This window comes from Pelodiscus sinensis, chromosome 2, assembly GCF_052426305.1.
Source record: "Pelodiscus sinensis isolate ZL-2025 chromosome 2, ASM5242630v1, whole genome shotgun sequence".
Taxonomy (NCBI): Eukaryota; Metazoa; Chordata; order Testudines; family Trionychidae; genus Pelodiscus; species Pelodiscus sinensis.
Genome location: NC_143053.1, coordinates 120,349,301 through 120,362,834, shown reverse-complemented (window position 1 = coordinate 120,362,834; position 13,534 = coordinate 120,349,301). Strand labels below are relative to the sequence as shown.

At 39.7% G+C, this 13,534-nt stretch overlaps 1 protein-coding gene across 1 annotated transcript in view; it reads right to left on the bottom strand.

Annotated features, from left to right (window-relative positions):
- Positions 1-8,876: 8,876 nt before the first annotated feature.
- KDSR (3-ketodihydrosphingosine reductase) overlaps positions 8,877-13,534 on the bottom strand; it is a 44,139-nt gene continuing 39,481 nt past the window's right edge. The window contains exons 9-10 of the mRNA XM_006122887.5: positions 12,852-12,953; positions 8,877-12,439 (exon numbers count right to left, since the gene is read on the bottom strand). Of these exons, the coding sequence (XP_006122949.1) occupies positions 12,320-12,439; positions 12,852-12,953 (222 nt within the window). The 3' untranslated portion in view covers positions 8,877-12,319. The remainder of the gene's footprint in view (positions 12,440-12,851; positions 12,954-13,534) is intronic.

The window sequence follows — 13,534 nt, the reverse complement described above, 5'->3', positions numbered from 1 at the left end:
GTGCCCCTGGGCTTCTGTTGGCACTGAGGAAGTGTGCACCAGTGCCAATGTGGGAGCTCTGCCACCATTTTGATAGCAGAGGTGCCTGAGATGCCTGGCCTTTCTCCCCTACTGTTGGGAAGGAGGATGGAGGAAGAGAGCGAGTTGGCAAGGCTTTTCTGAGGAGTAGGGAAGCAGCTCTTTTTTTTTGGTAAGTCTTCCTGAGGTTGGAAGGCATTTTGTGCCTCAGCAAGCTGCATAGCCTTGTCAAATAATATTATTCCAAGGCAGAGCTCTCTATCCTTTCTTGTTCAAGCCTTCAGGCTGCAGCAATGATCACACTTCTGTGGTATGTGGGCTTCTCCCAATCATCGAATACATAGGGAATGGCCATCTAATAGTGGCATGGGTCCCGGCATGCATCACATTTCTTGAAGCTGGAAGAGCCAGACATATTGTCTGCAGTGTTACTTTTTCTCTCTTCCTTTTTTTTTCTTTTTTTTTAAAAGAAGAGGAGAGAACCAGGAAAGAGCCTGGTTTGCGCTACCTCTGAGTGGCTAAGCCAAGTTCAAATCTCCTGAAGAGAAGACAATTTTTTTTAAATGAGGTAAAATTGAATGAGGGAAACTATTTACATGAATTTCTAACACTAACTCTAAAATACTCTCTGAAGTAATCAGTCAGAGTGTGTTGAAGCTTTGTCCGCTGCCAAGGGCAGTTAAGGAGGAACTGAAAGAGAGGGGTCGGGCTATGCAAATAGAACACTTGGGCAGGAGTGTCATGAGATGCCTCCTGCACATGTGGAGCCCAATGAGGGAAAATGCTTTGTAAGGCTCCGATCCGTGGCTCTTGGTAACCTGTCACCAACAGTGAAGCACTCACGGGGACATAACTCAAAGAAGAACTAAGTAAAGGGCCGATTAAAAAACAGAGGAAGAAATATCTCTGGGCACAGCTTAAATAGTGAATGGGAGTGGGGAAAGCACATGGATTTTAAACAGAGACGGTTTACCAAACAGCAAAACAAAAGAAAAATAACTGGACTGTGATTAAATACATGTTTTCCCTCTATTCACGATCCGTGCTGATCTGTACTTCAAGGCCCAGTTCACTCTCGTGTCCAATATTTTTTATAGGCATGGTAATTCTGATTACTGCATCTGCTCCCTCCAGGCCTTAACTAAGAATTTTTCACACAAAGAGGCGGCGGCAAGGTATTGATATGCAATTCAAATTTCAGCACTGTCTCCCATTGGTTCTTCTGGCCCCCTGCCAACCCCTCTACTAGTGGGGTGAGTTTAACCCTTTAGTCATTGGGTATTGACCAGCACTACTTCTATCCATCACAACTTTCCTTCTGTATTCTGAAATACTTGTAGGTATTGGTCTATTTCATTTTCAATATTCACCACCAGTTAGGGTTCTTGCACCAAGAAATTAACTCTTCAGTGCATGTAGTAGGTTGAAAATTGTTAGTTTGTGTGGGCTAGCTGCCTAAAATTAGGCTCTTAAATATACATGGGCTGATTTTCAAAGGGTCATGAGTATCAGCAATGCCTGTGACAATGGAATTTGTACATGTGTAGGTCTTGGAGTCATGCCACAGATTTAAATGCTTAGGTATGGAATTAAGACTCTAACGTCAAACAGACAAGGTTGAAAGTTTTGACCACAATCTTGCATGTGAGCAGAGTGGAATATTATCTACATACGAATCCTATATTGGTGGTAAACACAATTTAATCTATTTTAATATATTAGATAGTCTCCCTATATTGCACCAACTCTAAATTAAATGGCTTGTTAGCTTTTATTAGCACCATTTTAACATTCCCATCAGATAACGTAGGGTTTAACAATTAAAATCCCTCATTTGACGACGTAGTTATCAAAGTTGCATAAATATAAAATATATTTTGCCCTAGATTTTGGGATACAATGAGGTCATTGTAATCGCCCTTCTACTCTTGCTTAAAAGAACATGTGTGGGGTATAAAGAATATTTTATTTTTCAGTTCTTTCTAAAACAAAGGGGATGTGTCTAGTTATTAGACATTCCCTTTCGTTTAGAGAGCTATGAAGAACAATATGCCTAGTTTAACCAGCTCTCCCACATTTCTTGTAACATCAGGATACATCTCTGTTGGAGACAAGTTATCAAGAGCAGATCTCTTAAATCCATTCAGTTCTTATTCTCACTTATGTTATTAAGTCTTTTCCATTTGATATAATCCTAGTGGATTTGTTCTGAGAATTAATGTATTTAAATATTAACCATAACACCAGTATAAGCAACCCATATTATCCTCATCTCTACTACTTTGTTTTTATTTGTATAGAAATTCCAAAATTATTAATTATCTTTATGCATGGTTTTAAATCAGAACCTGTTATGGTTTTTACATCACAACATAGAATTAGCCTCACAATCAAAACTTCAAAGGTTTAAAAACAAGGAAATTTTCCCTACTATAAAATTCAAAGTCTCAAAATACAAAAGTCTCAGTTCATTCTATCCAGTTCTAGTATCTTGGCATTGCAGAGCTAGCAATCAGTAGTGCCATTGAACAACTGAGATGCTAAAGGAGCACTCAAGGACGATAAGGTCATTGCGGAGAAACAAAATGACTTTTTGCACCTGTCTTCACTGCTGAGGATGTGAGGAAAATTTCCAAACTTGAGGCATTTTTTATAAAATGACAAATCTGAGGAAGTGTCTCAGATTAAGGTGTCAATAGAGGAGATTTTGGAACAAACTGATAAACAGTAATAAGTCACCAGGACCAGATGGCATTCACCCAAGAGTTCTGAAAGAACTCAAATGTGAAATTATGAAACTACCACCTGAGGTTTAGAAACTATCCTTTAAATCAGGGGTGTCCAAACTTTTTTCAAAGAGGGCCAGATTTGAAGAAGTGAACATGCGTGAGGGCCGCCCCTGCACTCTCAGCCCCAAGGCGGAGGGCCCGCAGGGTCAGAGGCGGGCGGAGAGCGCAGGCACGCCGGCCTCACGGTGGCCCGGGGATAGGGCGAACCCGCAGCCGAGCGGGGGAGCGAGCTGCGGACGTGCCCTACAGAGCAGGCTCTAGGACCGCGGAGGTCATGGGCGGCGGCGGCGCGGCCGGAAGCGGTGCGCTGGGCGCGCCAGTTCAAAAGAGCGCCGGGGAGCCAGGAGAGGGGGAGGAAGCGGGGGCCGTATTAAATCGGAACACGGGCCGCAATTGGCCCGCGGGCCGGACTTTGGACATGCCTGCTTTAAATCATCTCTAAGCCAAATGACTAGATGATAGGTAATGTGATGCCAAATTTTAAAAAGGGCTCTCGAGGTGATCCTGGCAATTATAGACTGGAAAGTCTAACTTCAGTACTAGGCAAATTGATTGAAATGATGGCAAAGAACAGAATTATTACATACCTAGATGAATATAATTTGTTGGGGGAAGACAACATGGTTTCTGTAAAGTAAAATCATGCCTCACCAATTCTGAGGGGTTCAAAAAGCACATGGAAAAGAAGAGTCAGTTGGTAATAATTTAGATTTCCAGAAAGCCTTTGATAAGGTCCCTCACCAAAGGGTGTTAAGCAAAGTAAGCTGTCATGGGATAAGAGGGAAGGTCCACTCATGCATTGATAACTGGTTGAAAGACAGGAAACAAAGAGTAGTAATAAACAGTTTTCAGAATGGAGAGAAGTAACCAGTGGTGTCCCACCACGGTCCCTACTGGACCAATCCTATTCAACATATTCATAAATGATCAAAAGAGGTAAACAGAGAGGTGACAAAATTTGTAGGTGATAAACTGCTCAAGAATTTAAGTTCAAAGCAGACTGAAGAGCTTCAAAAGCATCTCACAAAACTAGGTGACTAGGCAACAAAGGCTATGTCTAGACTACAAGGTTTTATCAGAAAAAGTTACACAAATTGCGCTGTGCAATTTGCATACCTTTTTGCGATAGTATTTTCAGAAGAGGCTTTTCCAAAATTTGGCCCATCTACACTGGGCCAAATTTCGGAAGAACCTTTCTTCCTTGTGGAAGGAGGAAGACAGAGCTTCCAAAAGAGTACATCTGCTTTTATGCAAAAAAAAGCAGAAGATACATGCGTTCCCTGATTGTGGTGGCAGTATCCCAGAAAATCCCCGTACTACAGACAGTCAAAATGACAGATGAATGTTAATGTTGATAAATGCAAAGTAATGCACATTGGAAAACAAACAATCAAACTATACATATAAAATGATAGGGACTAACTTAGTTGTTACCACTCCAGAGAAAGATCATGGAATCATTGTGAATAGTTCGCTAAAAACATCTTTTTTTAACAGCAGACAAAAGAAAGCAAACAATATTAGGAATAATTTTAAAAGGGATAGAGAATAAAACTGAGTACAGTACCGTAAAGTTGCGAGTATAGTGCACACTTTTTTCCCCATTTTTTTAATGTCAAAGTTGGGGTGTGCATTATCCATAGGAGTTTTTTTCCCCCCAAAGTTTTCATTTGGCGGTTCTGTGGCACTTAATTAATCGCTGGACACCAGAGGTTAAGGTGATTTTTATTAGCATCGACAAGCAACTATATACAGAGTTTCAAAAAGGTAAGTTAAACAAATGAAATCAACACTGCAGCACAAACAAGCAAATACCGTATGTTAATTGATCTTCTACTCATCTTCGAAGCCCTCAAATTCACATTTGTTAGAATCTTCCTCAAAGAGACGAGCAATATCTTCCGGGGTATAGCCCTCGACATCTTCATCCAGGTAATACAAATAATTGTCATCTTTGCATACCAATAATTTGCCCTCGGACAATTCATCGTCGCTTGGATCCATCCACGGGGCATCATCCTCATTGCCATCCATTAGAGATGCTGCATTTCAGAAACCCCTTCCTTATGATAGAGGGCTCAAGTTCAATCTAGACATCCGCTATCCACAGGGTAACATCTTGCAGCGTTGGTGTTCGCATACGTCCACCTGCAGTAAATGTATGTTCACCTTCCAACAACCAGGCGTTCCATTTCCTGCATAGTGCATCTTTCATTGGCCTGTTAACTGTCATGTCAAGTGGCTGCAACATTTTGGTCATTCCATCAGGAATAATTGACAAGTCTGTTTTGTCCTGCTGAAGCCTTTTCTTGACGGATGGCATACGATGACACCGAAACGCATCCAAAACTATTAGAGACCGCTTTCTCATAAGTCCTCCTGGCCGCTTCGCCCAAACCATCTGTAGCCAATCAAGCATTAAAGCTTCGTCAATCCAGCCTTTACGGTGAACACGAACATAAACGGTGTTCAGGAATATAACATTCTTTGGCATTGTCTTGTGCTTGAACACAATATAAAGAGGCAGCTTCGTTCCATCGGCCATGCAAGCAAGTATTATGGTAAACCTAGACTTTTCATGGCCTGTGGTAGCAATGGATCTGGTCTTGGCACCTTTCACTTCAAGCGTTCTGTTGTAGGGATTATTGAAATGTAATGGTGTCTGATCTGCGTTACCAATTAATGAAAGGTTGTAGCGTTGCTGCTTGCGTAGTTTTAGGATAAACTTTTGGAACTGTAGTACCTTAGTGTCTGAGTCCATTGGTAGCTTCTGTGCGATTGTTGTTCAGGGTCGGACTGACAGGCCATGGCGATTCATGAACCGATTGCCCCAGCCATGCGAAGCTTTAAACCTGGCTGTGTTAGCGCACGTTCTGGCAATTGTCAAAGGCCTCATTCTAACCTCCTTAATGCTAACACCACCACCTTGCTGTCTATGCTCAGCAATCCATTCAACCAGCCTGGCCCCCAACTCAGGAGATGCAGCGCTTTTACCTCGCTCAGCCATCTTCATCCGAGGAAGAGCTTGCAGGCGCTCTTTCTGCTGTCTCCAAAGCTGAATGTTAGACTCTGCTATGCCATCAAATTCACAGCTGACAGCTCTGTTGCCATGAGCTTCAGCATAGCGAACAACTAAGTTTTTCAGCAGTCGTGTAAGATCGCTGATAACTCATGGCATCCCAAAGAGAGCATGGAAACACCGCACACTGTATACTCGTGTGCTCACGCGTGATTACCCGACAATACAAAAAGGCAAGACAAAATACGGCAAAGTTGGGGTGCACATTATAGATAGTTCAGTTTATGCTGGAATTCTCATGTTTAAAAGGTAGATGCACATTATAGTTGGGATTTTACTGTATCATCTTGCCTCTATGTAAATCCATAGTATGCCCACATCTTGAATGCTGCGTGCAGATGTGGGTGTCTTATCTAAAAAAATTATTAGGGGTACGGAATTAAGACTTGGATTTTTCAGCTTGGAAAGACAACCAAGTAGGAATATGATAGAGGTCTATAAAATCATGACTGGCGTGGAAAAAGTAAATAAGGAAAATTTAATTGTTCCCATAACACCACAACTGTTACCAGATTAAATTAATAAGAAGCAAGTTTAAAACAAACAAAAGGAAGCATTTCTTCACACAACACCCAGTCAATCTGTGGAACGTCCTGCCAAAGAATGTTGTGAAGGCCAAGACTAAAATGGGTTTTAAAAAAATGAAGTACAGATTGGACCTCTCTGATCCAGCACTCTTGGGACAGCTCGGTCCTGAACAAGGGAATTCGCTGGATCACAGAAGCCCCCTGCTACCAGCACTTCCAGCCCACCACCCTCTCCCTGCTGCTGGCCCCAGTCACCCCCGTGTCAGGCTGCTGTGGCCCTGCTACTGGGGCTGCTGTGTTCCCAGCGCCACTATTGGGGCTGCCACAACCCCAGCCCCAGCTCTGCTACTGGGGCTGCTGCAGCCCAGGCTGCACTACCGGGGCTCTAGCCCTTATTCCAATCCCAGCCCTGCCAGGCTCCACACCACGAGCCCTCTTGCCACTGGGGCTCCCAGCCAGGACTCCCGGGTCCAGGAACATGCTGGACCTGAGAGCCCCGGTTTTTGGAGGTCCAACCTACAGATAAACTCATGGATAGGTCCATCAATGGCTATTACCCAGGATAGGTAGGAATGGTGTCCCTAGCTTCTGTTTGTCAGAAGCTGGGAATGGGCAACAAGGGATGGATCACTTGATTACCTGTTCTATTAATTCCCTTTGGGGCATCTGGCATTGGCCACTATCCGAAGACAGGATACAGGGATAGATGGACCTTTGGTCTGATCCAGTATGGCTGGTCTTATGTTATGCTAGTATCAATTTCAGGATTTTTCTCCCTAAATATAAAATAGTATCTAAAAGGCCAGAATGAAATTCCCAGTAGTAAACAATCATGGATCCTTTCAAGACCTTTTTTTATTTAGCTACCTTAAAATACCTATGGCCATGGGCTGCATCTGGCCCATCAGACATTTTACTCCAGTCTTCAAGCTCCAGCTGGAGAGCAGGTTTGGGAACGTACATCGCTCCACATGTGCAGTGGAAGCATGGGCAACCAGGGAGCTCTGCACACTGCCCTGCCCTCAAGCGCTGACTCTGCAGCTCTCATTGGCTAGGAAACTGCAACCAATGGGAACTGAAGGGACAATGCCTGAAGATGGGGCAGTGCTCAGAGCTTCCAGGCTGCACCTTTGTGATGGAGACGGGAGGGAGAGAGAAATATCTGGAGCTGCTTGAAGGTAAGCATGGCCAAGAGCCTACACCCAAGCCTCAAGCTCTTGCCTCAGCCCTCTCCCCTAAAATCTTTGATCCCAGCCTGGCACACCTTCCTGCACTCCAAACCCTCAGCCTTACCCCAGAGCCTGCGTCCCCAGCAAGAACCTTCACCCCCTCTTGCATCTCAGCCCTCAATGTTGTTAGCATTTATGGCTCATCATATACTTTCCATACTGAGATGTGACCCTCAGGCCAAAATATTTGCCCACACCTGATATAGGCAAAGAGATCTTTATAAGTTTATAGTGTTTCCTAGAAAAAAAATAGAGCCTTCAGTCACTTCTCCAGTTTTTCTCATGATGGCCTTTCTGGTGATAGCAGTACAGCCCCACTATGAAATCTCTTGCCATTGCTAAACTTGGGAGAGGGTAGAACAATGTCAGTTTCATTTGCTCTCTGCCAGTTAAACCCAATGGGATTACCAAAGAAAACCCTTTAATTACCATTGCTCATCTTTTTTAAATCCAATTTTACTTTGGCCTACTACTACTCAGTGCCAACAGCAGAGATTTCCTGCTCCTGTTGTTCTGATAGAGTTGGAAGGAAAGAGTTTTGGACTTAATTCCCAAATATTTTCTATAAAAATAATCCATCCTTGTGGATTTAACACTCTGCCAAGCAATTTACCTTTTGTTAGAATATTCTTCCCCAAACCAGGTTTTCTTTGGGTGTCTAGTAGCCAAGCCTCCTCCTTCAGTTGCAGATGGCACTCTGATTTCACAGGAGTTTTCTTTGGAAAGCAACTTCTCTAATTTTGAATTTATTTCAAGAGTACACAAAAGAAGGCTTACTTTTTGTAGAGAAAGCAGGGGATATTTCTCTTAGAGATCACCTCGGGCAATCTTAGCCTGTGAGGATCACATTCTACAATCTGATTTAATATAGATCAAGATAAAAACCATAACTACAAACCTTGATTCTGAAAGCTTTCACTTAGGAAGAAAGCAAACCTTCCCTGTCAGGATTTGCAAGTTGCATTAAATACTCATCAAACTATGATGCTGATCCCACACCGGGATCTGCTAGCTAGCATAATCCTCTGCATATGTGCCAAGTTTCAATGAAGTTAATGAGCACTCTCATGCTCCCACAACTGATTTCCATATAAGATCAGGATTACTGAATGCTTTACAACACTGATGAATGGTGAGTGCAACACTAACAACTTATACAAAAACCTGTAAGCCATAGGCTAAGAGGGAGAGGGGTATATGAAGGGATTTAAATTTTGAACTTCAGAGTAAGCACTCTTGTTCCTCCATTTATTTTGAGAAATACAAAACATGAAAACTTACAGTTCTGGCACAAAAGCTTTTGAAGCAATAAACTCAAGGAAGGATAGGTTGTGTAAAAAAAGCCATCCATACACGATGTTACCATTTAAAAGTGCCTAGAATGTTTCACAGCAAACTAACATGTAACTACATATTTCCTTCTTTCCTTAGTAAATATTAAACCTACTTAAACTGTACATACACCAGAATTTTAGGTAATAAGTATAATGTCTAATAAGTCTAACTTTAAAGCAGTAACTAGAAACTAGATGAAACAGAAGAGAAAATTTTTGTCTCAACTATCAAAACTTAAATGGAATATTTAAGATCATTCAAGAAAAGGCATAACATTTGAGAGTGTTTATAACATCAATTACATATTGTCAATTTGACAAGAGTGGTAAATAGTATTTTGTTTTAAATTCTTCAGAGATCTGTGGCATTACTGAAAAAAATAGATGCAAGTATCTTTATTAAATTTAGCTGACAATCTGTAAACTGTCAGTCATTTTTTCCCCACAAGATTACAAAGTATTTTTGTTTTTAGTTCTTTCCCAATGTTTACAGCTTTATGCTAATGCCTTATTGGAACCACTTTGTTTTGATTATTTCCAAATTGTTTGTTAATGAAAGTAATGAACTGCAAAATCATAATGTATATGAAAGTCTGTGAGTTAACTAAATGCACTAGCTTGCACCAACAAAACTATGACATGTAAAGATCAAATTCTTTACTTACCTGGTTCACACTACTAAAACAGATATAGTGTCCAATATGCAAACCTTACTTAACTGTGGTATAACCTATGCTGTTGTAACCCCATAGTGCAGATGCAGACTACAGTGATGGAAGGTTTCTTTCATTGATGTAGGAACTCCACCTCCCCAAATGATTATAGCTAGATCAATGGAAACATTCTTAGATTCTTACACTTTAGGAGTTAGGTCATCATCACTGCAAATATTCGGGGGGTGTGGATTTTTCACACCTCTGTCAACCTATGTTTTAAGGCCATAGCCAAATGGAAGTACTTACAACCTACAAAGTGAAGCACATGCACATCTCTTTGTAGGATTTGGACACAGTTAAATTAATTCAGTAGTATTATCAAAACACAAAACTTAAAATGTAAGAGCAAGCACCATCCTTAATTTGGAATCTTCAACCAGCATTTTCAAGTGGCTAATGACAGGCTACCCAACTGATGATAAACAGGGCACAATTTTCAGTTCAGGTAACTCAATAAGTACTGAATACCCAAAATCTCAAGTTGCTTTTGATGTCAAAGCCTGAAGACCAAAATTTAAGTCAGAAAATCAATGTTATTTTTAGCATGTTGACAGAAATAGCAACTCATTGACTTGGTAGCTGGTTTGTACACTTTTATTTTCATCTTATTCTTTATTTATATTAAGGATTGGTATACTATACACACTATCAAGCTATATCAGGTCTGGAGAGCATGGCTGTAATGACTTCAGTAAACAAAGCAAACAATGACTGGATTTTAGTTTAAATGCTTCATAATACACAATCCATTATAAAACAGCACAGTAACTAATGTATACGCAAAATAGCTTCTGCTGTGAAACTCAGCAGTTTGGAATTGTAAGGACACCCACTATCCTCAAATCTATTCACTCTTATAATTTGAGGCATGCAATTGTTTACATATTTAAAGAGACAATCTGGTAAGTTGGCCCCCTATCTTAGACTTTGTGAAGAGTATTATTGTAAAGCCCAATACAAACATTCAGTCTCTTAATGAGAAACTGTCAGTAGGCTGTCAGTATGAACATTCCCCTATAGGATTTACAGAGCAAACACTGCAGCACTATGCTACTGCAAAAAATCCAATAAGCTAAATTAACTAATTGCCCTGAATATGCATGTGTATAAATAGTATCAATAATGAGATACATTTTAGAAGTTTATCCAATTAATAATGTAAGGTAAAAAAAAATTACAACTTTTAGTGTCACACACATTAAACCATTCAGTACATGAGAGATACAGAGCACTAAAAAACAGTATCAATTTCACCCAATATTTGATTAAAATCTATTCCTGTGGAGAAAGTGAGAATGACAAATGTTACCAGCTAAGTTTTAAACTCTTTCAAAATATTGATTGAGAACAGGAAAGCCTGACATCTGAAAAAGTAGACATGTAACAAATATGAAAGATGCAGTTTTTGGAAACAAACAAAAAAGACAACTCATAGGCACTTACTGTAGAAGTCCAACTGAACAATAGATCATTCTCTTTATGCTATCATTGTTATGAATTTTCAGTGTTAGAAACTTAATTGTTAGAAAACACTAAGTTCAGTGTAGTTTGGCATAGATGTGAAGTGCCCTTAATTTCTATGTTCATCCAATAAAAACCAAGAGTGTGGAGTGTATTTTTAAACCAGACCGTGTCATCCCAACAAGTATATTTACATCGAGGGATAAATTAACCTGGAATACCATTTTGACCCTCCTGAAAGCTACATTCCTGCTACTGGAAGAGCCTAGCATTTTAAATTAACATTTTAATTACAACTGATTCTATAAACTATTTGTTTGGCTCATCATTTGCAGTTTAAAAGTGTGCATAATGGCAACATAAGCTACCTTTCTCTCCTCAGCTCAACTGACAAATAAAGGAGATAAATTAGAACATTATACATCAATTTGAAGTTAGACTTTAATTACTTCTTGTTCAAATAGTCTGATTTATTTAGAAGGTATTTCCAAAGATCAGAAAAATATTTCCTGGCATTTCTCAGTGGAGAACTGGGTTCTTCATCTCCCTTTAGAAGGGTATGCAGTTACGAAAGCATACCTCAACTACTCCCACACTGAGCAGCTTCGGATCATCTGAGTACTCCCACGTAAGGCTCCCATAGCCATCACTGTAGTGCATGATGAATACCATGAATCAGTCTGTTTACTTTTCCCATTGTCGGTAAATCAGTAATCAGAATATTCAAGGTTAAAATATGGTTGTGGAAATCTGTTAGGAACCTATACTCCCTCTTCAAGGAGAGTTCAAACTTCTTAGGTTCAATGTGTGATGGTACTTATCTTTATCCTTGCCTCTAAATATACCGTCAAAGAAAGAAAACTTAAGTATTTGTCCAGAATTACCAGCAAATAACCCACTTTTGAGATTTTACTCTCACACTTATTGTCTCTAGATTCACAAACATCTCTTCAATTTAAACCATTGAAAAAACTGGTCTTCATTCACACTTTTGCATAGTTTTGGCATTTCCTGGGATTGTACTTCTGTTTTCTCTTTTACTTGCATTTCAAAGGAACTCATCTGTCATATAGAGCATTTAAATCAAAGTCTTCAGATGAGAAACTGAGTCCTATGTCACAGCAAGCTGTCCAAAATTAACATTCTTCTGATTCAGTGAGTAAAGATTATTTAGTTTTATCTGTATTTTCAGATTTTTCCCTTTGTATCATGCAGCGACGAACTATGCTGTCAAAACTTCCTAGGTAAAACAAACCGATGATGCGAAAAATGCCCATGCAAACAACCTGCAAGCACAGAGAGAAAGAACTTTCAGTTATTTCAATATGCTTTTTATTGCATGCTATACAATATGTTTGTTGTTACTTAATATGCACACACAGCATCATGAAGGTAAGCAATATAAAAGCAATGAATAAAATTGTAAATGAAAATTATCATTTTCATATAAAAGCTGGAGACTCATTAACAAACTCAAAACCTAGGGCATAGGATTACTAATTTCAGCTTTGCCTACAACTCACCCTGAAGCCCTGGATAAATGAGTCAACATATCTGTGCCACAAATTTCATATTTGTACAATATTCACTTATCTAACAGCGGTGAAGGATCATGGTGTGTAGAGTATTTGAAAATGTAAAGTATGACTAAATCTTTTAATAAATATGGTTAAAAATTACAGTATCTCCAGATCTTACCTGCTGAAGAGCTTCAGTAATAGAAGTGACTGGTGACATTCCACTGGTCAGTATTGATAGCATATAACCATCTGAGCCCATAAAACTGTTAAAGTTTCCTTGCTGGGAAAGAGGGGAAATTAAAAAACAAACAAAAAAAAAAGATTACCAAATGCAAAATTCTCTGTTAATTGTTTTAAAAGTAATATAACCAAACAGATTGGTTAGTTTATGGTTCTTGCTGTATATCCATTCCATTAACTCAACAGGGACAAGTACTGTAAAGTAACACTAATACAAAAGAAATGTAAGAATTAAAACAAAATTAAAAAAATCAGTATTTAAAGATGTGTTAGAGATATTGCTCAGCTACCGATAGCATGCAGGTTTTTGCCTAGAGAGTGCAGAAAAATTATAAAGGAACACTGATCATTTATAAACAGGCTTCAAGGTCAGTACTAAATTCTTCTACAATCAGGAGACTCTGTAATGCTAGAATCCAAAGAGAACGAAACACTATTTTGTTCCTTATCAAGGTTAGCCTCCTGAAGCTAGATGCTGTTCATTTGGTATTTCATTTCAAGTGGGGTTAGACACCAGATATTCCTTCACCTACACTGTATGGGCTTGTCTAGACTGCATTTCTCTCTCGAAAGAGAAATGAAAATGAAGCAGATAGAAAATTCAAATGAAGTGCGGATTTA